Genomic DNA, 23492 nt, shown 5'->3' on the forward strand with positions numbered 1-23492 from the left:
ATGATAGAATAAAACAAGAGGGATGGTTTGCATGTCAATGAAGGTACTATGAGGAGTAACTCAAATCCCTGCATGTAAGGTCCAGCAAAGACAAACAAGAAGGTCACCCTGGCTGCTGTGTAGAAAACAGATTGGATGCTCTGATAGGTTTGGCAGGTATTCTAAGCACTGGCTCTTTTAAAGACTTTTCTAATATAAAATCAGTCTCTCTTATATTTTGATTTTTGTGAAGGTGGTACTCTCAAGAGCAGGCATAAATATTTTGGTCATTGGTAAATAACTCAACTTCTTCTATGAATTTGACTAGTGTGAGTCAGTCCCATGATCTACTCTGGGTAGCCTGGCAAACTCAAGCTTCCAAGTCCATGAAGCTGAAGACAAGACCTGAACTGTGTAGACTACCTTAAAAATCACATGAAGCCACTATGCAGCCAATCTCCATCCTAGGGCCTGCCTATCCTTCGAATTTCAGCCATATTCCTCCCTGTAACCCCAATGACTAGCAAAGAGCCTTACACATAGTAGTTGCACCATACTTGGTAGTAGCCGTCCCTGCTGATCTAGTGATTACAGTTTGGCACGTTCACAATACCTGTTAGTGGAATGAGGTGACTCTCCCTTTCCCTCAACTCAGACCATCTCTCTAGTTTTATTTCCTACCGTTCCCTACATTCCATCTATCCCCAAGGGCTCACCTCTCTGAACACTCCATATTCTTTCATGTTTCCTTGCCTTGACAAGTATTATTCTTAGTGACTAGAATGTTTTCTCTCTTTTTTTTTTGAGACAGAGTCTCACTCTTTTGCCCGGGCTAGAGTGAGTGCCGTGGCGTCAGCCTAGCTCACAGCAACCTCAAACTCCTGGGCTCAAGCGATCCTTCTGCCTCAGCCTCCTGAGTAGCTGGGACTACAGGCATGCGCCACCATGCCCGGCTAATTTTTTCTATGTATTTTTAGTTGTCCAATTAATTTCTTTCTATTTTTAGTAGAGACGGGGTCTCGCTCTTGCTCAGGCTGGTTTCGAACTCCTGAGCTCAAACAATCACCCGCCTCGGCCTCCCAGAGAGCTAGGATTACAGGCGTGAGCCACCGCGCCCGGCCCTTGGGGTGGGTTTTGGGCAGAGGGATTCAAGGAAAGCCTTGTTACTTCAAGGAAGTAACAATGGATGTCAATTCGGAGGCATAAATAGGCAAAGTGGAAGCAAAAAAGGCATTCCAGACAGAGGGACTACAGGGAGTATGACAAATTTGAGGAGTTGAAACAGGCCATGGAGTTGGAAGGCAGAGGGGAAGAGTGGTACCAAATGGAATGTTTTAGTGGGGAGAGGTCAAGTGACAGTGGTCATGTGATCAGATTTGCATTTTGTAAAGATTATTCTAGCTGCTATATGGAGAATGGATGACTGTGGAAGGAAAGAGAGAATGGAGACTAAAAGACTTGCAATCCTCTATGTGAGATTAGTGTGAATTAGGGTGGTGGTAATTAAAATGAAGAAAGTAGATGCATTAAAGTAAAATTACACTGAGCGCAGTGGCTCATCCCTGTAATCCCAACACTTTGGCAGGCCAGGAGTTCGAGACCACATGGTGGCCTGTACCTGTAGGCCCATCAACTTGGGAAGCTGAGGTGGGAGGACTGCTTGAGCCCAAGAGTTTGAGGTTACAGTTACCTATAATGGTGCTGCTGTACTCTAGCCTGGGCAACACAGCAAGATTCTCTCTTAAACAAAAAGTAAAATTTATAAGAGTGGACAAGAGATGGGATATGGAAAGGGGTGGGGGCAGCTCAGGAATAACTCCCAGGTTCCCGGCTTGTGTAATAAGAACAGATGTGGTCAGAGGGGAAATCTATCCAAATCCTGTAAACTTGAAACCATCGTCCATTTCCCGTCCTCCATTAGGGATTACCCCTTCCATTCTAAGCAGGATAGGATCTCACAGCCTCACATCCTTACCTGCCAATAACCAGCCGGGAAGCTCCCTCTACCCAGTCCTCTAGGCCTGCAAAAGGCAACCCAAAGGTGAGGAAGCCCCCAGCTGTGAGTAGCTATTCCATTCTGGTGTTGTATTGATTGAGCTCAGCAACAACCAATCTTGTTTCTTATCTGTGAAATGGAGACCACATCTCACTGGGTTGTGAGGCTCCAGTGAGCAAATGTTCTTGTTAGACCAGTTCAAGTCCCTCCAGTCCTCTCTGCCCGTTTGGAGGCAGCTCCCCATGCCGGGAATAACTTGCATATGTTTTCTATAAGCGTCTGCAATGGCGCCCCAAATCGTGGCGCCTCACTATGGTCAGAGTCGGGTCAGCGGCTGTGGCCAGCCTCCAACACTGCCAGCTGCAATCATCTCGACCAGCCAAACCTTTCCACAATACCCGGGCCCTTCTTGCTACTGGTCCAACCCTCGCCAGTCCCGAGAACTCGCGAGAGTACAACAGCTCCCGTTGTCTCCGAGCCTCGGAGCGCCACGCCTTCCCTGGCCCCAGAACGGCCTTCTACTTTCTCTTTCCCCGCCTTCCACCAGCTCTCCGCTCTCGGATTGGCTGATTGAGCCGGATCAGTTTTTTCCTGGCCAGAAAGCGGTTCGACCACGAGTCCTTCCTTTGGCCCCGCCTCTGAAGCCTTCGGATTGGACGGCTGCGTCAGATGTCACGCCCCTCCGCGGGCTCACGGACGAGCCAATCAGGAGCTTCGTGTATTTTACAAACTGGGGAAGTAGCTGCAGCAGAAGCTGAGAAAATCAGGGGAAAAGCGAAGAAAGCGGGGACGACCGTGAGGGGTTCCGGGAAGGTGCTGCATGCGAATCTTGGAGGGGATGAGGGCTGCGGAGGCTTTTAGGGAGGAGAGTAGTTTGGGGTCCGGGAGTGAAAGAGTAGGTTCAGGGTATCTGGAGGTGGCACCTAGAAGAGCGGCCTTGCAGGCGCTGGGGGCTTGTGGGCGCATAGATTTGGGTGGAGGTATGAGGGGTGTCACGACCGGTTACCCGAGAACTGGTTGACCTTTGATCCCTGATCCTGCCTGCCTTCTTCCCTATCTCAATTGTAGCCGTCATGACCACCCTCCAAGCCATGAAGGATCCCCTCCTCCAGGGAGTGTCTCCCACCCCTAGCAAGATTCCGGTACGCTCTCGGAGACGCCCGCTTTTCCCCACAGTCAGACCGTGTGCCCTGGACCAGGAGAACCAAGATCCAAAGGTAAGTGGGGCCTGGTGGGTGAAGACAGTAGCTACAAGGAGACAGCATACACCAGCAATGCACCCCAACGATGAACTCCAACTTTCTGTCCTTTTTCTCTCCCCCAGAGATGGGTGCAGAAGCCAACGCTCAGTATTCAACGGCCCCTCGTTGACTCAGCAGGCCCCAGGCCGAAAGGCACACACCAAACAGAGACATCACAAAGATTGGAGGGGATCACTCAGCTCCGGAACCCCCTGGAGGAGCTCAGGCCTAACCCTGGGGATCATAATGTGGGGCCTGGGCCCCCTCCCCAGACAGGTACCTGTTGGAGGCCTGGGAACACACCCTCCATGGCTAAGTGATGGACTGGGGAGGGCACGGTGGGGTTTGGGGGCTTTGCACTCCCCCTGATCTTCTGCTTACCGTAAGACCCCCGGTCCCTGCTCCTGGAAAGCTCTTTGTTCTTAGGAGACTTCATTTACTTCAACAAAATGTTTCAAGCCTTTTTAAACACTCCCCCCACCCCCAATCAATTACTCTGTGTCCTAATACTTTGCAGTATTTCTTTTATAACATGTCCATACTTTGACTTGAGTCTTTTACCTCTCTATAGTTCGTCGATAGCTTCTTGAGGATGGGAGTTTTGTCTTATTCATCTTTGGGCCCTGATGCTTAAAATAATGTCTTAAGTAAAGTTCTGTGAGCATTTGGGGAGCTGAGTGCAATTCAATGAGTCTTTTTTGCTCATTCTTCCACCTCAAGGTGACAACACTAGGGTCCCTAGCCCCTCATCTTCCCCCTTCCTGTTCCTTCTCACCTTCCCTTCTACTCTTTCCTTGTAGAGGCTCCCGGGGCCATAGACTTTGTGGCTGACCCTGCAGCTCTGGCCACCATCCTGTCAGGTGAAGGGGTGAAGAGCTGTCAACTGAGGTGCCGGCCCAGTCTGGCTCAGAGAGTACTGGTTCGAGGGAGTCAGGGAGGCGCCATCCGGAGGGGCCAGGTAATGAGACAGGATTTGAGGAGATCAGCTGGGGTGGACTGAGGAGGGAACCTTGAGCCTGTGCTGACAGCCTCTGTTGGGGTCCCAGGGTGCTCGGGCCTCTGCATATTTGGCCGCCAGAACCCCCACCCACCAACTGGACCCTGCCAGGGCTTCTTGCTTCTCAAGGCTGGAGGGACCAGGACCTCGAGGCCGGACTTTGTGCCCCCAGAGGCTAGAGGCTCTGGTGAGTGCCCTTGAGGGGCTGATACTCAGTGCTTCTGGGAGCTCCTTCCAGGGACAGAGCTGGGCCCTGGGAGAGAAGGTACCGCAGAGTGAGCTAAGGGATTCTATGTGGGGAGATGGCATTGGTGGTGAGGCCTGAAGGCTTGGGGCTGACCTCTGAGTCTGTTTTTATCTCTTGTTCCTATGGATCAGATTTCACCTTCAGGATCTTCCTTTCACCCCTCCACTCGCCCCACTTTCCAGGAGCTAAGAAGAGAGAGAGGTGGCAACAGCCGGTGAGAAGGAGAGGGTATGGGAGAAGATCATTTGGAAAAGAATGAACCAATGTCTGATACAGGAGTCCCCCAGATCTAGCACCTTCCAGTAGCTTTAGAACTCCCTGCCAACCCAGGAGCGAAAAGGGGAAATCTGTGACTACCCTGGGTGAGCCCTTGGAATAGCGTTCAGGCCTTCATAACCAGGCCTTAGTATGACATCAGTTTCCTTAGCAAGGAAATGGGGGGGATGAGGAGGACAGAAATATGCTATCTCTTTTGTTTAGTGTCTAGAGCATAGACTATGGCAATACATGGGATTTGGGTTTAATTCCTGACTCTTATCACTTAGTAGTTGTGCAGACTTGCCTTAACCTCCCTGAGCTTTGGTTTCTTTAACTGTCAGTGAGGATAATGTTTGTACCATCATTAGAAGTTGCTGTGAGAATGAAATGAGATGATGTTTGTAAAGCACTTAGCACATGCCCAGCTCACTTGGTACTCAGTGACTGCTAGCTGCTGTCCTTATTATCATCAGGACTTCAGTGAGTGAAGCCTCAGGATTGCTCCCGAAGACCCCAGTCCAGCCTGGTGAGTGTCTCTGGCTTTGGGGAGAGAACAGGAGCAGGCGGGCTGCCCACAGCAGGGGACAAGACAAGAGAAAGCTCAGCAGACTGCAGGGAGTGGGGCGGGTGAGGAAGTGGGGAGGAGTGGAAAGGAGATGGTCCCCATTTCTGCCCTCTCCCTGCCGCTTTCTGCAATATTTACCCTCACTCACTGTTCTATCCCCAGCCCCTAAGGGCCATCACCACACCCCCAGCCCACTCAGGGTATTCAGATTAATAAGTGTTTCCTGAGATAGTGTTGGGCTTTGAGGGGCTGCTGGATGAGTCCCTGCCCCCAATGGTGCAGTGAGGGCTGTTAAAATGGTATACCCTCTTCAGAGATCGCAAAGCCCTGTGCCAGACTTTGGTGGGTGTTCTAGACACTACAGAAAATTTCCTATTTCTTCCCAGCTTCCTCTTTCCCTAAAGGAGAACATGAGGTTGTCACTCACTCAGATGAAGGAAGAGTGGCCTCCCTTGGTCTGGCCCAGCGAGTACCATTAAGAGAAACCCGAAAGATAACACACACCAAGGTGAGCTGGGCCCCGCCTGGGATAGGAGGTGGGAGGCACAGGAAATGATTGGGGGAATTTCACAGTAGCAGCCAATACTAAAGATAGTGGGTAGAACCAGCCAGTCCTGGGCCTTGGGATGCTATTGGGTCTGGGTTTGCCCCAGATGGGCCCAAGCCCTCTCCAGTGTGGGACTGACCTCTCTTTACCAGGTGTCTGGGGCCTGGGGTGAGAGGTCACAGACTGGTATGTATCAGATCAGTGCTGAGGGTGAGACAGATCTGGCACTTGTACGCCAAAAGCGTTCATCCTTTCACTCTGCAAATATTTATTGAGTAGCACCAGCCACTGAGTGCCAGGCATTGTTCTAGGATCTGGACATATGCCGTAAGCAAGTTCATATTCTAGAAGGGAGAGACAAAAAATAAACACTTGTGAAATATATATTATGTCAAATGGTGATAAGTTCTCTGTTTAAAAAAAAAATGATAGTGATAGTGACAAGGCACTGATGGGAATTGGGAGTAGGGGAGCTGGTATTGCCCTTTAAAATAGATTGGTCAGGAGACTTATTGAGAAGATGATGTTTAAGTGAAGAGCAGGAGTTGAAGGAGTGAGCCATGTAGATAACTGAGGGAAGAACATTCCAGGCCAGGAGAACTGGGGAGGGAAAGGTCCTGAGGAGGGAATGTGCCTAGTGTGTTTGAGGGTCAGCAAAAAGCAAAGGCCAGATTGGAGGACAGTGGGAAATGAGGTTACAGTGATGACAGGATCAGACTGCATAAGGACTTGCACATCAGCATAAGTCCTTAGCTTTTTCTTGGAACGAGTGGAAAGCCATGGGGACAAGGGATGAACAAGGGAGTGACGTGATTTGACTTGGGCCTTAAAAGAATCATGCTGGCTGCTGTAGTGAGAACAAGACATAGGGAGGCAAAGGGGAACGGGGTCACTCTTCCCACCTTTTTCCTCTCCACAGGACATCTGTGACTCCCATCTGATGCCTTCCCTTTCCCCTGTGGCCCAGCCCATGCCTGGTCATGAAGTGCCACCTTCTGTTACCCGTCCATCACCCTTTGGACGGGCTCAGCGTGTAACCTCCCCTGGCTTCTCAGCTCTGGTTTGTATCAGCAACTCATGGCAGCTGGGCAAGGGCAGAACGTTCTGGCTGGAGATCCCTGCTAGGTCTAGGTTTTGTCCCTGCTCAGCCACCCACATCTCTCCTCAGAACTCATATTCAGTGTTGCGGCGTCTTGCTGTTCGGCCCAAAACCCGGTTCACACCCATGCTATCAGCCCCAAGAGTTCATCAGGTAAGAGAGGGCACGGTAGGTACTGGTATAGGCCAGGGCTGGAGGAGGGAGGGGATGGATGGGTACAGGGAGAGTTCAGACAGAGGCAAGGGGAGGTTGGGTCCCATCTGTGGGTGCTAGGCCTTGCTGACATCTAACTTTTGTCCCAGGCCCGATGGTTGAGTGGCCTCTCCCCTCAGTCCTGCCCTGAAGAGCCTGCTCTGCCCTGGGTAAGTATGAGAAGCCTTCCCGGGCTGAAATCCATTGCTCTGTCCTCTTGGCCTGGAGGCCCAGCAGTTGAGGCAAATGTGCTCTCTGGAAAAGCTACCTACCTCTCCAGCACTCCCTGCTTCTCTGCCCTAATCAAAGTCTAGGGCCTCTCAGTCGGGGCTTCGATCCCTTCCTCATGAGGGTGAGACTGAAGCTAGTCTTTGTGCTGCTTCCTCATATGCCTCCTTCCTCCTCTATGACAGGAGCAGATTGCAGTGCGGTTGTTTGACCAGGAGAGTTGTATAAAGTCGCTGGAGGGACCTGCAAAGCCACCTGTGGCCCCCCCTTCTGGACCCCACCCCGGTAGAACTCCCAGCCTCCAGGAGCTGAAGATGCAGGTGGATATGTGGGGGCAGCAGCTTTCATGTCTGATGGGCAGTATTCAGGGCTGGGGAAGGGAGAACGGAGAGGAGGTTGGGGTATGGGAAGGGGACAGTGGTGGTAAACTACTTAAACCTACATCTTAATGTCACACTGGGGTATTCTCTCCCACAACAGCGCATCGGTATCCTGCAGCAGCTGTTGAGACAAGAGGTGGAGGGGCTGGCAGGGGGCCAATGTGCCCTCCTTAATGGAGATACCCCTCTGGATATGGTGGAACTTCAGTCCCTGCTGATGGAGATATCTAGAACTGTGAATGCCCCAGAATGTAATTCTGGGACTTCCCACCTTCCTGGACTGTTACAACACCCTGGGCAGCCAAAGCCCTGCCTTCCAGAAGAGTGTGGGGAACCACAGCCCTGCTCTCCAGCACAGCTAGGGCCCCTAGAGTCCTACTGTAGGACTGAGCCTGAGATCCCAGAGCCCTCTGCCCAGGAACAGCTTGAAGTATCAGGGCCCTGCCCTCTCGCAGAGCCTGGACCCCTCCAGCCCAGCCCCCAGGGGCAGGCTGGACCCTCAGAGCCCTGCCCTGGGATAGAGCCTGGGACATCAGAGGCCTGCTTCCTGGGTCCTAGACGTCCGGAGTCCAGCCCACCATCCTGCTGCAGTCAGGGGGCTCCGGCGACCACCAGCCTGATCTTCTCTTCCCAACACCCACTTTGTGCCAGCCCCCCTATCCGCTCACTCCAGTCTCTGAGGCCCCCAACAGGCCAGGCAGGTAAGAAATTGGTTGGGAAGGGGTGTGAACAAAGGAAGTCCTCATCTCTCAGTGCAAGCTGGGCCCCTGCCCTGCACCAGGTAGCCCCTGCTTCCTTTCCTCTGCCTGCTACCCTGCTCTGGGCTCTCCTTCAGGAAAGGGGAGGGAGCTGCACCTCTAGCCCTGTGCTCCTAACTGGCTGGACCCTGGGAGAGGGAGGGGAAGGGTAGTGGGGCGGGGGGAGTAGTATAGGACTCCAGAGTCTCTACACTCTCCATGGCCCTCAGGCCCCAGCAGTCTGGCCCCTCGAACCCTGGCCCTGAGGCAGCGCCTCAAATCATGTCTAACCGCCATCCACTGCTTCCACGAGGCTCGTCTGGATGATGAGTGCGCCTTTTACACCAGCCGAGCCCCCGCCTCAGGCCCCACCCGGGTCTGCACCAACCCTGTGGCCACGTTACTTGAATGGCAGGATGCCCTGGTGAGACTCCAACCCAACCCACCGCCCGGCTGTGTCTGCACAGCCAGCCTTGCGGAGGGAGGGGGCAGGGGCCAAGCTGGGCTTCTTTATGGAGAGGTCAGTGGGAAGGGTTGGCTACAGTTCAAGGATGTCTGGGCTGTGACAAGTTCTGTTTTCTCTCTGCAGTGTTTTGTTCCAGTCGGTTCTGCTGCCTCTCGGGGCTCTCCATCATGAGGCAACCACTCCTGCCCTGCCTTGCTTTTTACTTTTAGCCCTTATTTATTGTTCATCCGCTCCATGGTCCTGGGAGCTGACACCCTTTTGTCCTTTAATAAAGTTTCTAAAGTGTCCGATTGTCCAGCTAGTAAGTTTTAAGTGTCCAATAGGTCAGAGATTGTTGTTGCTCTCCAATGGCCCACATGGTGGCAGTGTTGCCCAGCTTAGATCCAGCCCTGGGCTTTCAGGATCCCCCAGGCACCCTCATCTAGAAGCTGTCCTGAAGGGAGAAGTCATCCCACTTCTGCCCAGGCCACCCCCTCAGCAAGCTCTGAGTATGTAGGGGGCCAGTTGTAGGACCTGCTTTCCTTGTTCCTTGGCATCAGTCCCTCTTCCAGGAGCCTATCAGCTACTCCCTCCTCACCTACATCCCCTTTTCTAGAACGCTCTTCATGCATTAGGCAGAAGAGCAGAAGCACCAGACCTAGACCTCTGGACTCCTCCCTTGCTAGTATCATTCTGGTTGGTATCTCCCTCCACCTACCCTGTGAGGCCCGGAAGCTCTCCTGAAGCTCATACCATCCCCCTTCTTTCCCTATCAGAGTAGAAGCCCTGGGCCGCCTGCTCCCTTTCCCCTCAGAGGCAGGCCTTGCCAGGATTAACTAAACCTTTGCTTTTAGGGGGCGTGAGGCAAAGGATCAGCCATTTTGCTCCCACTCCGCACCAAGTTAAACAACCACACACAATCTCCCAACCTCACTTTATTGGAAGAGGCAACAGCAGCTGTAGCCCCCAAGCCTAGCCTGGATAGGGGTGGAATGGGGACTGTACAGAATGAGTTTTAAATGCCAGGAAAGAATTCACTGGTTCCTCCAGTTCACAGAAAAGCTGCCAAGGCTGGAGCCTGGAGCTTGAAAGTGGAGATGAGGGGAAGAGGGCATGGCAAGAGAAAGCTGTCATGACAGAGAACCAGCCCTACACTGTCTTAATGTCTCCTCTCGCCTAGATGGGCTCCTTCTGTTTCTGTTCTTTCCCTCCCAAACTCCCAGGACTTCCCTTCAGCTTTCTGAGCCCTGGCTAGTAAAACAGCTGCCCATCTCCAGACAAAAGAGAAAGCCACGACCTCCACCCCTCTCTCTACCCGACTTTCACAAGGGCACAAGTGGATGCTGGTGGTCCCTCAGGATGCCTTTCTGCTCCTCTTCCAGCCCCGCCTCCTCCCCTCCCCAGCCACTTCTACCCTTGAGCGTCCAAAGTCCGCCCATGTAGGCCACCTCTGGGAGCAAGAGGGTCCACCCCACCGCCAGGTTCTCAAAGCATGGGGTGGCTCCTTGGGCAGGGCCAACTGGAGATAGATTGGGAAGGGAATGAAGGAGCGAGCAGGGCGGACGGGGTCGGGGGCTGGGCAGCTCAGTCTGGGTAGATGATGAAGCCGGAGAAGGTGCTGTACTTGTTGGTGTTGCCGCCGTGCACCTTCCCGCCGTCCAACTTGATGAAGACCTCGTCTCCCACATCCAGGTGTAGAATGACGCTGTTGCTGGCGTAGTCATAGTTCTGGTCCGCGTCCTGAGCAATGGCGCTGGCCCGGACCTAGCGAGGGAAGAGAACAAGACAACTTGCTCATGCCCTGTGCTGAGCATGGGTAAAGAGAGGGTCGGCCCCTGTGGCAGCTGGGCGTGCAGAGATAGCAGGCAGCGCGAGGGCAGCTGGCTGCAGCGCTGGGGAGGACAGGGAGAGGGTAGGAGACCGCTGAGCTAATCAGGCTTTGCCATTCGCTAGCTGTATGACTTGGAGCAAATTTCACACCTTCTCTGGGCCTCAATTCAAGCTATAAAGTGAGGGATAATAATAGAGACTACCTCATAAGGTTGTTGGGATTAAATGAGTTACTATATGTGAAAACAGTTCAAAACAGTGGTTTCCATTCTCAAATCGTTATTTTCATTTTCAAAATAACATTAGCCTGTAGGATAATTTCTAACATTCCATACCTCCTCAGGCTTCCTGTTAGTCCTACACTTGGGTTCGATTCCCCAGGTGATGGGGCATAGGTGTGTCTGTGCGTGTGCCGCAGGGCGCGGGCCATGGGAAGGTACACTTGTGCTCTCGCCTTTGGGGAGCGGATTTCCCGCTGGTGCCTGGACCGGGGTCGCCTTCGGCTGAACAGGGAGCCCGGTCCTCCCCTCTGATTCACAGCTGTCTCCTCAGCCTCCTTGGCGGCCAGCCCCACTCTTCCCGTCCCACAGGGGCTGGTTATTAACTCATTAATTATTCATCATTATTCTAATCACTATTTACCGTCCCCAGGGCCGCAGCGCCCGCGCAGCAGAATACAGAGTGGGAGCCGCGGGCCCCCCTCCTCCTCCGAAACCGACACGCACTAGTTACACACTCGCCCCCTCCGCCTCCTCCCGGATACCCTGCATAGAACAAGCACACCCACCTCTATTCTCACACCTTTGCACTCACACACTCACATTAAGCATACACACTTTCACACTCCCTTACACACATGCACTACCTCACCCCTATACAGATGCACACACTCACTCCCTTTCTCCAGGTTCCTGGGTGATCCTGCTGGAAGGAGACCCCAAAGTAGGTCTGCGGACAGGCAGGCTCTGCAGTGGTAGCAGGGCTCTAGGCTCTATCAGGGAGGAGCAGGCCTGGTGCTCCTGGGTCACCACCACCTCCATCGCAGGGGGAAAAGAGGGCTTTCGGGGAGGTCACTGCTCAGCCCCAACCTCACCCTGAGGCCTGCGGGGGGGGTCCCAGGCACCTTCCCCCACACCACCCTACCCCACACCTGTGGCCTCTGGGTCCTGCTATTTGTGGTCCTGGTCCTCAAGCTGAGTCCTTGGGGTTATTCCCCCAAATCAAGGTAGCAGTGACTCCCACTCTGCCCACAGGGACAGGGAGTGGTGTAACCTGGAGACTGAGAGGTCCCTCGGGAGGATTTGGGGCCTAGAGGACCAGGCTAGGGTCCAAGGCTTCATTTCTACCTGTCCCTTTCCTCCTTCCTCCTCCAAATCCGTTCCTTGCAGCTGCCTGGCTGGCCCCTGAGCTGCCAGACCACTTCCCACCTCTGCCTTTGGACTCAGTATTAGCTGAGAGCAAGACCCATTCTAGCTTGGTTGAGTGTTTTCTTTCTTTTTTACCTGTTCCTCAAAAAATCCAAGCTGAATGTACCCCGCATGGGAACAGCTGCTGACTGCCCACTGCCTGAGACATGGATTCTACTCTAATTGGAAGGAGCCCAGGCTTGGGGTAGTTCGAGTGCAAGGCTGGGAAACCCAAAGGCCAGGAGGACTGCCTCAGAAGAGAAGGTATCCGAAGACAGGACAAGAAAAGAGGCTAATTGGCAGGCCTAGACACTAAAGACATTTTGTGTGGTTGCCCACAGTTGGAGTGTGAGGTCACAGCTACAGAGACTTTAAGCTTTGAGTCCTGAGTTCTAATTCTGATACCATTTCTAATACTCCGTGAGACCCTGGATAGATGGTTTTCTTTCTCTGGTCCCCAATTCCTTTTTCAGTAAATGAAGCGATTTATAAGTTTTTGGCAACCTCCAGTTCCTGGATTCGATGACTCCGTCTCAGGGAAGGAGCCCAGTTGTGGAATGAGTGCGGGGAGGTTTGGAAAGCTACCAGTCGGCTCTGGGCTCGGTGGGGGAGGGGCATCTCACCTGTCCGTTCTTCATCAGGTCTGCCCACATGCTGGTGCCGTCGCCGCCGCGCATGAGCACGTGGTAAGCGAAGAAGTAGACACCAGGCATCGGGCAAGTGAACTTGCCGCTGGCTGCCTCATACGCGTTGCCCACGTTAGTCACCACGTCGTCGAAGCGCAGTACCTCGTAACCCTCATGAGGCCGCCGCAGGCCCGCGTAGAAGGCAATTCGAGGCACGTAACCAGCAGCAGGAGCCACGCCTCCTGGGCCTGGGCCAGGAGGGCCAGGGGGACCTGGCCTGCCTGGCTCTCCTGGGGGCCCTCTGGGGCCTGGCGGTCCCGGGGGCCCCCGCAGGCCTGCCTTCCCGCGCCGGCCCACCTCTCCCTTGGTGCCCGGCGGGAAGGGGGGCACGGAAGCTGGTGCGCCGTCGGGGCCCGGGCTTCGGGCCCCATGCGGGTCGCACACCATGCGGCAGCGACCCAGCATCTCGTAATGCGCGGGCCCGCGGGAGCTGTGCACCAGCAGCGGGATGGCCACCAGCAGCAGTAGCACCATGGCTACCCCGACGGCCGCGCCGGCCACCCGCTTGCGGCGGCTCAGCCGGGACGCGGCCAGGGCCAGCAAATCTTCCTCGCTCTTGGGCGCAATGGCGGCGGAGGCCTGGGGCTCTCCGCGGGCCCAGGAGTTGGTGGCCCGGCTTGAGCCTGGATCTGGATTTCCCCCGACGGTTGCACCCGGCCCCCCGCCCGTACGCGCACCCGCCGCAGCGGTGTAGTTCCCCAAACCGTCCGTCAAGGCGGACGGAGGTGCCCTGTGGGTTACGTCAGGGGCAGCTCCCGACGGTTCAGAGCCTCTGGTCCTGTATTACCCTCCTGTTCAGTCCTAACGATCCTGGGCACCTGAGATCCGCGGCTTCTCGGACGGCTGGTTTCTTACAGATCTGGGATGACTGCTCTCCAGACAGCTTCTTTATCACGGATGGCGGTGCCTGGGTCCCAGGCTATCCAGACCGATCACTCCCCGGCTGGCGCGAGGCTGGAGCAAGGATTACTCCCAGCGCTCCGGACGTCCCGGGCTCTCAGCTGCGGGTGGAGCCCACCGGACGCGACCTCCTCATAGGTTTGGCGCTCTGGGCTCTTGGCGAGCACTGACTCACCTTCCTACCCCAGCGGCGGCCCCGGCCCCTGCTGGAGCCCTGGCCAGGTGTCTCCAGCGAGAGCTCTCCCTCTCTGCGTCCCTAACCTTCCTCCCTTCCCTCCCGGGGCGTCAGTGCGGGTGATGTGAGTCGCCGCGCGGCGGGAGTCACTATAAGCGGCTGGAGGCGGAGCGACCCCTGGCGCCTGGAGCGGGAAGCGCGGGGGCGGGGCAGGCAGCGGCCCCCACCCACGTCCCCCTCGGCCTCTGGGTTCCTTCCCGGCTCTGAGCTGCTTCTGCACGGTTTCGTGGCCCCCCACCCTATGCTTACTTTTACCCTTTACGCTGAGTTTGGCATTCTCAGAGCCCAGAGGAAACCAAAAACAGCGGTGGGATAAAGAGGGAGGAGTCGAGATACAAACAGAGAAAGAGATAGATTTCTGAGCTAAAATAAAGTGGGGGGGGGGACCTCACAAACAAGAAACAAAACAAGAAGGGATAGAAAAGATAGAAATTCGCCACCCCACGCCCCGCAATGCCCGTGACCGAATGACACGGTAAAGGGTTCAACGCATACTTGTTGGCCTGAACTGGAAAAGGCAAATCTCCAGCCATCCCCACGCGTCAGTGTCGGGGGCGCAGAGCGTGTGTGTGTGTGTGTGTGTGTGTGTGTGTGTGTGTGGGAGAGAGAGAGAGAGAGAGAGAGAGAGAGAGAGAGAGAGAGAGAGGGAAGAGAAGACCTGGGGGAGCGAGCAGGAAACAGACAGGAAAGCACAGAAGGAGCGACAGAGGAATCAAAGAGATAGAAAGCCAGATAGAGACGCAGAGACAGAGACAAAGCTTGGAAAAGAGACTAACTGACAGCCCCAGGGGGGAAGAGGGAGAGACAGAGACGGAGAGAGAGAGATGGGAGCCGAGACAGGTTGACAGATCGAGAGAGAAATGTAAATGGTGCGCTGCAGAGAGACACCCAGGTCCGTGTTTGGACTCCAATGTGACATATCAACTGTGGGAAGATGCGGGGGCAGGGCGGTCCTGCCAGCAGAGTGGTAGGCTCTGGGCCTTTGCATTGTGACAGTGTGCTGGAAAGTGTGAAGGTGGCCATGGGATCCTGGCCTTGTGTGTTCCTGGGTGAGTGGGGTTTCGGATTGTGCGTTGTCTTTGTGTATGTATGTGTGAGGGCTGTTTGAAAGGGGACATTTGTATTTGTCTTACAAATTGTTAGTCCCTAAATTTCGGACCCCACAAATGCCATTTTTCCTACCTCAGGACCGAAGAGCAGGGAGTCTACTGGGGAGAAAGAAAGAGTCAGAAGACAGCTCTAGTCCTACTTGCCCAGGCCAGCCCACCCCCACCCCCACCCTAGTCCTAGACCTGTCCAGCCCCAGGGGTCTCTGCGTCTTCCTCAAGGATTTGTTGTTAGATGAAACCCAGAAAAGTTGGATCCCATATAATGGGTGTTTGGGGTGGGGATTGAAGTTGGTTATGCAAATTAACCATTAAAATGCAGATTAGGGGCTAGGCACTGTCCTGTAAGAAATGACTGTGTCTATCTTTCAGAATGACCAAGAGGGAATGCGGGCTTCAGGCTTTGATAGATCAGAGTCCAGAGAAAAAGCTCTTGGCTGCATCCTTCCCTGCCTGAGCCCTCTGGGGGAAATTTCTTGCTCACAGGAACCCCAGGGCCCCAGTTGAGGAGAAGAGGCTCTGGTGAGAGTTGGAATGTTTGGAGACCCTGGAGGTGCACAGCTGCAAAGGCCTCTTAGAGACCAGGATAAGCCAGGACCATAATGTTTGGAAGTACATTTTGTGAAATGGAGGGCACAGGGCACACCAGGGCATGATGATTGGGTGGAGGGTGATTTCCTCATCTCTCTTTTCCTGTACTCCTTCTCTGCACACACCCACACACACTCCCTCCACCTCCTAATGATGCAGGAAGAGAGAGGTTGCTGAGGCTGGGCCTGTGTCAGGGCAGGGGGAGGCCCCTATATGCCCGAAAGGATTGGGAGAGAAAGGATTGGCAGTCAGTGGGGGAGGGGCATCCTCCTCCAACCATAAATACAAATTTTATTCAAGGTCTTCGTCGCCGTTTGTCTTCCTCAGGGGGCTGAGGGCCATGTCAGCCCCGTGCATGTCTAATTCCAGATCTGCTCCCCTAGGCTGGATGATGGATGGATCAGAGAGGAGAGAACAGGCCTGGGCTCACACCAGCCTCCTCTGCCCAATCCTCAGGCCCCATCCACCCCAGGGCCTGCCACCCCTCTCCTTCCCCCTGCCCTCCCTCCACTCACCAGAAGCCCTCTCTGCCCGGCCGCTCCCCACCCCACTCGTTCTACTCACCAAGGGCCCCTGTTTGAGTCCCTCACCTTGGGCCCTTTCAAGTCCCAGTCCTCTTCTCTCTAGAGCTTCCCCTCTCCTCCCATCCCCAGCCCGGGCTGTGAGCTGCGTGACCAGCAGGGCTGCAGGCTGCAGCGGGTGTGTGTGGTGGGGGGGAGCAGGCTTGGCTCATAGGGAGCTGAGGGGCCAGCTCCATGAATTTATTCATGTTCTGTTGCTCTTTCCCCACGCTCTGGAATGAAGCTGCTAGCTCACCAGGTCCTTACTGCTTTCCCTGCAGCTGTCACATTCGGCTGAGGAGGGATCTGGGTAGGACCGAGGCCAGCCGGTGCTCCTGGGGCCAGAAGCCAAGTGTCTGGGCTTGAGGGAATGCTAGAGCCCAGGCTGGGGTCCAGAAAGTTTACACAGCGCTCTTCTGGCAGCCAAACTGGGAGGCCCCAGGGAAGTGGTGTGGTTGGGAAGTAGATAGAGAAGGGTGTGCTGCAGGACAAAGGGTCAGGGAGGTGGCAGGCAGTCTTTAACAGTCTTCTAGCCTCCCTCATTTAAAAGCGTGGCCCAGTCTGGATCCTGCATTAACCCCTACCTTTGACTCTGCACTAACCCTGACTCTAATCCTATTTTATACATTTGACTCCTCTTCCATCCTAAAATAAATTTCAACTCCACATAACCTGACCCTAGATGGAACCCATCCCCAGCTGTCCTGGAACCCAGGGGTCTCCCCAGAATTTCACCCTAGGGCTATAGCTATGTGCATGTCAGTGTTCTGAGGGCCAGACTTTAGATTAGCATGTGATTAGCATATGATTTGCATGTGATATGTGCCTTCTACTCTGCGGAAGTTTGCATGTTAAAATTTTATGAAGTCTAGCAAAAAGGTCCTGGCTCCTTGAAGGTTCTGTCTTTTTGTTCCTTCTCTCACACTTCTTGTCACTGACCCTGACCCCCTCAAGGGAAGAAAGGGGGTGAGTAAGAGGGCTCATGGGAAGGAAGACGATGGTACTGGCATGCCTCCATCACTTGCGTGTGTAAGCCTCAGTTTCCTCATGTGTAAGAAGAGAGGAACCTCCTCTCTGACTGATGGGCCATTAAGATCTTAGGGAGGACTTTTCCCCCTTGCACTCTCTCCTTCCTCTCCTTCAGACCAGTCATGGTGTGGTTCTCCCCACCCCTCCCACACTCTGGCTTTCCATTCCACATGGAAAATCACACAGAGCCAGAAGCAGCCTGAATTGCCCAGTACCAGACCCCTGGTTGAAGAGAAGGGAATTTTGCTTACCTGAGAGGACAGGGGATAGCATGGAAAGGGAAATAACGCAATTGAGTGCTTATTGTATTTTAGGGCTTTTAACATGCAAGTACTCATTGCATCCTCACGTACCCCTGAGAGGTGGGTATATTGTCCCCACTTTACACATAAGGAAAGGGGAAATGGCTTGTCTAGTGTCAGCCTGTAAAGGGACAGTGCTAGAATTGGAGTTATGATCTCTTAGCTTCTTTCTCACTGCCCTGGAGGAGACAAAAGGCACCTGGAGCGGTGGAAGGGTGAGACAGGACAGGACAGGAATGAGCAGCAAGATTTGAATGGGTCTTGGGGAAACCTATTTGTGTGAGGCCAACAGGGTAGGGTCTTGGCTTCAGGTGTTCCCCAACCTCCAGCCCAGCTCTGTCAATCCTGACACCCAACAGGCACTCCACTGTCGGCTAACGGGTGTCCAAAGTTGGTTGCGGAGAACTGTCCAGGTGGAGGAAGAGAAGGCAGAGAAAAGGGAGGGAAAGGAACACGAAGCGAGCCGGAGGAAAATTTGCTTAAGGGGCGAAAAGGAGGACTGAAGCGTGTTCTCCTCCTTCTACCTCGGGTGGGAAAACAGTCGTGGCTCAAGACCTGCGCACACTTTGCCTCCTTGCAAAGACTACCGACATGCCTCGCCGCCAGGTCCAAGGTTGCCACTTATCCGCCAGTGTCCCTGGCCCCTCGGTGCAATCTTGAGTTCAAAGAATGGCGTCAGGGCCCACAGGGCTAAGGACAAGCTCTTGGCTCCACAGAGAGAGGGTAGAGACTGCTTCCAAGGTGTCAGGCCAGAGCGAGAAGCTGATTTACTTCCACAGCCCCAGACCCCTGGCCAGGTGCGACTCCTAACTTCCTCCTCCTTTCTCCACCTCCCTTTGCGCCCCCTCCTCGCCCTCACTTCTCTCCTGCCCCAGGCTCCAGTTAATGAAATGTGGGGATCGGCTGCACAGATCGCTTGCAGACCCCTCATTTCTCTGCTAGGATATTGGATCCCGCTCTGGAAGACAGACAGGTGGGAGGAGGGAGCCCGGAGCCAAGGGAGGGGCGCGGGCTGGTGAGAGCCCGGAGCTCAGGAGGTAGCGCTAAACTCCAACTCTCCAAGGCTCTGCTAAGCGAGGTAGGCCCTAGGATACTCTTTCTGCCTGGGGCCTCTAGCTCTTTCCACTTCTCCAACGAGCAGGAGACTTAACGAGCCCCACAACCACTGTACCCAGACCCAGGTGGATCCTGGACTCCTGGTCCCGCACCCCGGGTGGACCCGGAATCAGTACGCGCCGTGCACAGCGCCGCCGAGCCGGCGGCCCAGGCCCGGTGCTTCCTCCCGTCTCCTTCCATCCCTTCCCTATTGCTCCCCCTCCCTACTGCACTCCCTCCCCGGCGGCTGCGGCCTTTATTAGGGATTCCGCGGCTGTCGGTCCCGCCATCCATCCTGTCCGCCGGCAATTAGGCGGCCAGACAAAGAGCAGCTTCGGATGGATGAGGGTCCCGGCGGATCGGAAATGTGAAGGGTCAGCTCTGCCGCCCGCGGCGCACCCCGCTCCCCCTTCCGCATAATCACCGGCCGCCAGTCATTCAACCGGCCGCCCGGGGAGCTCCCGGGCCTGGCCCGGGAGAGGGCGGGGGCGCGACTGCAGCCTAGGTGCCTAGGGCAGGGCCAGGGCGGACCTGAAGCAGGGGCGCCTCTTGCCAGAGAGCGGAAGACCTGCAGCCCCAGGCGCCTGGAAAAGGGAGTTGGGGTGGAATTATGGCCATGGGCGTTCCCTGAAGGGGACCTGGGGGCCAGTGGCCTGCGGCCTCCCTGTGAGAAAGCCTGGGACAATAGCTGCGGGAGACAATAGCTGCGATCCCGGATGACAGTGTTCCAGGGCGCTCCCTGCTGGGAGGCTTGGGGACTAAGCCTCAGGGTCGATGCCAGGGCAACTGCGCCCAGGGCGACCCCTCTTAGAGAAACTCTAGCCTGGTGCGTCTCCTATCGGAATAGAATGACACTGCGCGTCTATTCCCTCGATCTCTTTAGTGAAATACAACGCATCCACATCAAATCAAGAAAAGCTCCAAGTCCTGAGGAACCCGAGTAGAGCAGAGAAGTTGTTCAAGGAGTCTGGGTTTTACCGTGGATTCTTTGGCGCTAGCTCCCAGCTGACAAATCAACATCTCAATCTGACAATTAGTGGTCGAGGTAGGGGGAGAGGGGCTCTCACAGCCCGCCCCCGGCTTAGTCCTCCCAGCCGGAAGCAAAGAGGTGGGCCGGTTCTGGCAGTGATGAACGACTCCAGGGGGGGCCAGGCCCCCCGAGCGCGCATTCATTACTCGACTGACAGGCGGGCCAGGCAGACTAGGCAGGCTGTGAGTGGACGTGCAGGGAAAAAGAGGCCAGGGGCAGGAGGGGGAGTGAGGGAAACGTTTAACAGTCCCACCTCTCCCCCTGCTCCCAGTTCTTCGCCTCAACCCTGGTACTTTCTTGAGCTTGGCCTTCTAGTTGTTGGAAAATTTGGGAAGCAGGGGCGGGGACCTAAGCCCCTCTCCTTGGGTTGGGCGATTTAAGGTCTGAGATGTCAAGAAAGGGTGTAGACAAGCCTTAGGACTAGGCGCTTGGGCCTGACCTCTGAGGAATTGTGCGTGATTACGCACTCAGAGATGGTGTGTGTGACAGGGATTGATGGGTGTGAATCTCGCGTGGGGATCAGTGATGATGTATGTCGGAGCTAGGGATGTGTTAGCCTGATTTTGTCAGTGGAGGTATGAGATTCGCGTGTCTGAGGATGAGCCACCACCTCTCCCTGCGTGTATGTCCCCTTACCCTCCCCCCCCCCCCAGTTTGCTGTCAGCTCTGTCTCCAGTTCTGGAGGAAATGGCAGTGCGCACAGTGACAGCTGAGGTGTGCTGCTGGGGGACAGGTGGTGATGGATGTTAACTGTGAGAGTGCTGATCAGGACAGCTGCTCCCTTCTACCACCTTCACCACAAACATCACCCTTTCCCCAAGCACCTTGCAAATAGTGGATTTTTTTTTTTCCAAAGTCTGGAGACCTAGTTGCTGAGTCTTGGGGAAGCAAGTGATTACCATCAGAGTTCTCTACAGCCCATACCCCAGCCCCCATACACATACGCACAGTCTCCAATATAAGATGTGATCTCCAACCCAGCTGGCCTCCCCAGGCTGGCGGTGGTCAGAGACGAGGAGGTAGATGCTGAGCAGACACGGGGTGATGCTCAGGAAGTGAAGGGGCAGACCTTCAGACCTGTGAGAGAACTCATCTTTTTGGGGCCTGGAATAGCGGCCTCTGAGACCCTGACCTTCTGGATGTCAGGTCCAGTTCGTTACCAATTGACACCTTTGGGAGGATAAAGCTAACTGTACTCTAATTCCTCTCCCTAATAACTCTCTTTCTTTACCTGGCTTTGTCTCCACACTCCTCCTCCATTCTAAAAAACACCTAGACGTTGAGCCTGGCCTCCTCCCCAGCCCTGAGTCTCCTGGGTCTATAGAGCAGACAGTTGGGGTGACTCTGGTCTCTGGCCCCCTGTTTTATTCAGTGATTCTTTAAGACGCCTTCCCTTTGCCTCGCTAGAGTACTTCCTGGAGCTTCTATGTCTTTATCTCTGTACCATTCTTTGTGTCTGCATGTTTCCACCTTTAGGGATTTCTTCCAAATTTGTCTCTCTACATTTTGGGGGGCTCTCTTTGTTTCTCTAAGAATACCCCAGCCCAGCAGTGAGGCCCACGGGGATTGGGGTAGAGAGAGCAGGGTTTCCTTCCTGCCTTCATCCAGAGGCAATCGCTAACCCAATGATGGTCATGCCCTGTCAGGGCCTGGGCATGCCCAGGTCACTTCTCATTCCGGGCACAGGCGCCTGGTCGATGCCCCGCTGTCCGTCCCCCCTCCAAACAGTCCTCCTCCTGGCCCCCGCCCCCTCCTCCCGCCTGGAAAAGGCAAATTTGACATTTTTAAATCCCGAGCCTTAGAGGGATCGATGCGGCCCGGGGGCCCCGTCCGGGGTCGATATTCCTGATTGGGAAGCGGCAGCTGCGCGGAGCCCGCGTGTAAATCACCCCGGCCTGGGGGAGGGGGCGCGGGGAGCCTACCGCGTTCCAGGCGCGCTGAGCCTGGCAGGGTCGAGGTCCGGGCGGGACCCTAGGGCGACAGAATGAGGAGAACAACAGACCTTAGAGAACCAGAGAGAAGCCCGCCCAGAGCCTCCCCCCTCCTCTGCCCAGCCCTGCCAACTCCCCCGGCCGGCTCCAGTCTCGCTTCAGCGGCTGCCACCCTCCGTTGCCCCTGGAGCCGCCGGGGAGGCCGGTGTCGGAGCCAGCCATGCGGCGGGTCCTCTCCGGCCGCTCCCGCGGGGCCGGGGCTTCGGCGGCGGCTGTCACGGAACCGACAGGCCGGGCTAGCCGGGAAGGGGCGGGTGACGGGTGGCGGGGGAGAGGCGGCGTGGGGGGGAGGCTGGCGCAGCTCAAGTACTCAGTGGGCGCGCAACAGATGTTTGCCGAATTGAGGGACTGCAAGGTGGCCTGGGACACAGAGCGGCGTGGGGCAAGGGGTGTGAGGGCGGGGGCTGGGGAGGAGGCAGCCCAAACCAGGCAAGGGCCGGAGCCTCACTCGTGGGGTGAGCAGGCACTCAAGGGCGCTCTGGGGATCCCTGGGCTGGGGGCTAGACACCCCCAACCCCCGCGGGGGAGACCCGGGTAATAAAGAACAAGAGAGAATGGGGTGGACAGGGGAGTTTGGGCCCCACCTGCAACCTCCTCCTCTGCCCCTGGCCTCCAGTCCTTGCAGCGCTGTGCTGGGGAAACCGAGGCCGCTGAGGCTGAGAAGGACCAAGAAGGTTAAAAGCGGGGTCAACGACAAGGCTGGGGCAGCAGCCAGGATTCCTGCGTCGGTCTGTGGATTCACCCGCTCACCCTGGGTCTGCTGGCGGGTAAATACACCACCACGCCTCTCTCCGCAGCTCAGACCCTTCCTTCCCGCTTCAGCTTGTCAGATCCCCCCACCTCCCACCCCGCGCCAGTTTATAGAACAACAATTTGGGGAAAACAATCCGGGCCGAGTGACGGCCCCGTAATTGTGACAAAGTGAGTGCGTGTGGCTGGAGAGAGCGCTAGGGCGGGAGCGCTGTGGGGCTAGGCGGAGGCCGGGGCGCCTCCCGCCCTCCCTGCAGCCCCTAGTTCTCATTCTGGTCACCTCCCATCCCTCTCCTTGACTTCTCCAATTCCTCTTCTCCCGGCTCCTCGCGCCTCCCTTCGCTTGTTCCTCCATCGCTCTTCCCTTTCCTGCGGGTAACAGCTCCTCTCCCGCTCCCCACCCCCTCGCCGCCCCTCCCCGGGTGCGCTTTTTCCTCGCTCCCTTCTCCCTCTCTCCTCCTCCCTCCACTCGTTTCTTCGTCTTTTCCTGGCGCTTACATTGCCCTTGGGCCCCCGCTCTCCCGGCACAATCCGCTTCTCTCCCTTCCCAGTCGTCGCTCCCTGACGTCGAGTCCTGAGCCCCCTTCCGGACCCCCACTCCCTGGGAGGCCAGGGCAGCCCGGCACTCCTGGGTTCCTCCAGCAGCAGAGCTAGCAGCAGGCTGCGGCCCAGGGGGCTCTGGCGGCCTGCCCCTTCCCTCCCTCTCCTGCGGCTGCCGCCCCCACCCTGCTGCGGGTGCCGGGAGCTAGTTTGTTTGTCCGGTGGCCGCCGCCGCCGCTCGCGCTGTTTGCCAAGCTTAGCGCGCCGCGGCGCAGGGCCGGCCCAATTAAGTCTCATTCATTATTCAGTGCCCCTGTCCGCCCCCGCCCACAGCGGGTCAGGGAGTCGCCTCGGGGCCCCTCCCAGCCCAGGCCCCTCAGTGATCCCTTAGGGGTTATGTGGGGAGCCATATTTCCTCCCCTGGCAGGGATAAGGACTGAGGGGACAGAAACACTCTGCCTACGGCAGGGCGATGATAACGGTGAGGCGCACCCGGCCCACCTCATCCTCAAGTTAAGACGTGGGGACCT

At 55.9% G+C, this 23492-nt stretch overlaps 2 protein-coding genes across 2 annotated transcripts; one reads left to right on the forward strand and one right to left on the reverse strand.

Annotated features, from left to right (window-relative positions):
- The first annotated feature begins 2693 nt into the window (after window positions 1-2693).
- TROAP (trophinin associated protein) lies at window positions 2694-9103 on the forward strand. The gene is made up of 15 exons (XM_012650080.1): window positions 2694-2788; window positions 3044-3192; window positions 3300-3492; window positions 4017-4174; window positions 4263-4400; window positions 4592-4674; window positions 5192-5244; window positions 5670-5791; window positions 6750-6890; window positions 6999-7082; window positions 7232-7291; window positions 7535-7669; window positions 7830-8430; window positions 8697-8890; window positions 9056-9103. The coding sequence occupies exons 2-15, from the start codon at window positions 3049-3051 to the stop codon at window positions 9101-9103; spliced, it is 2154 nt and encodes a 717-aa protein (XP_012505534.1). The 5' UTR covers window positions 2694-2788; window positions 3044-3048.
- Window positions 9104-10495: 1392 nt separating this feature from the next.
- Window positions 10496-13307, reverse strand: C1QL4 (complement component 1, q subcomponent-like 4). Its single transcript, XM_012650608.1, has 2 exons — window positions 12771-13307; window positions 10496-10675 (listed from the first exon to the last, which is right to left on the reverse strand). Exons 1-2 carry the CDS (start codon window positions 13305-13307, stop codon window positions 10496-10498), a joined length of 717 nt encoding a protein of 238 aa, XP_012506062.1.
- Window positions 13308-23492: the final 10185 nt, after the last annotated feature.

This window comes from Propithecus coquereli, unplaced genomic scaffold, assembly GCF_000956105.1.
Source record: "Propithecus coquereli isolate 6110/MARCELLA unplaced genomic scaffold, Pcoq_1.0 Scaffold111, whole genome shotgun sequence".
NCBI lineage: Eukaryota > Metazoa > Chordata > Mammalia > Primates > Indriidae > Propithecus > Propithecus coquereli.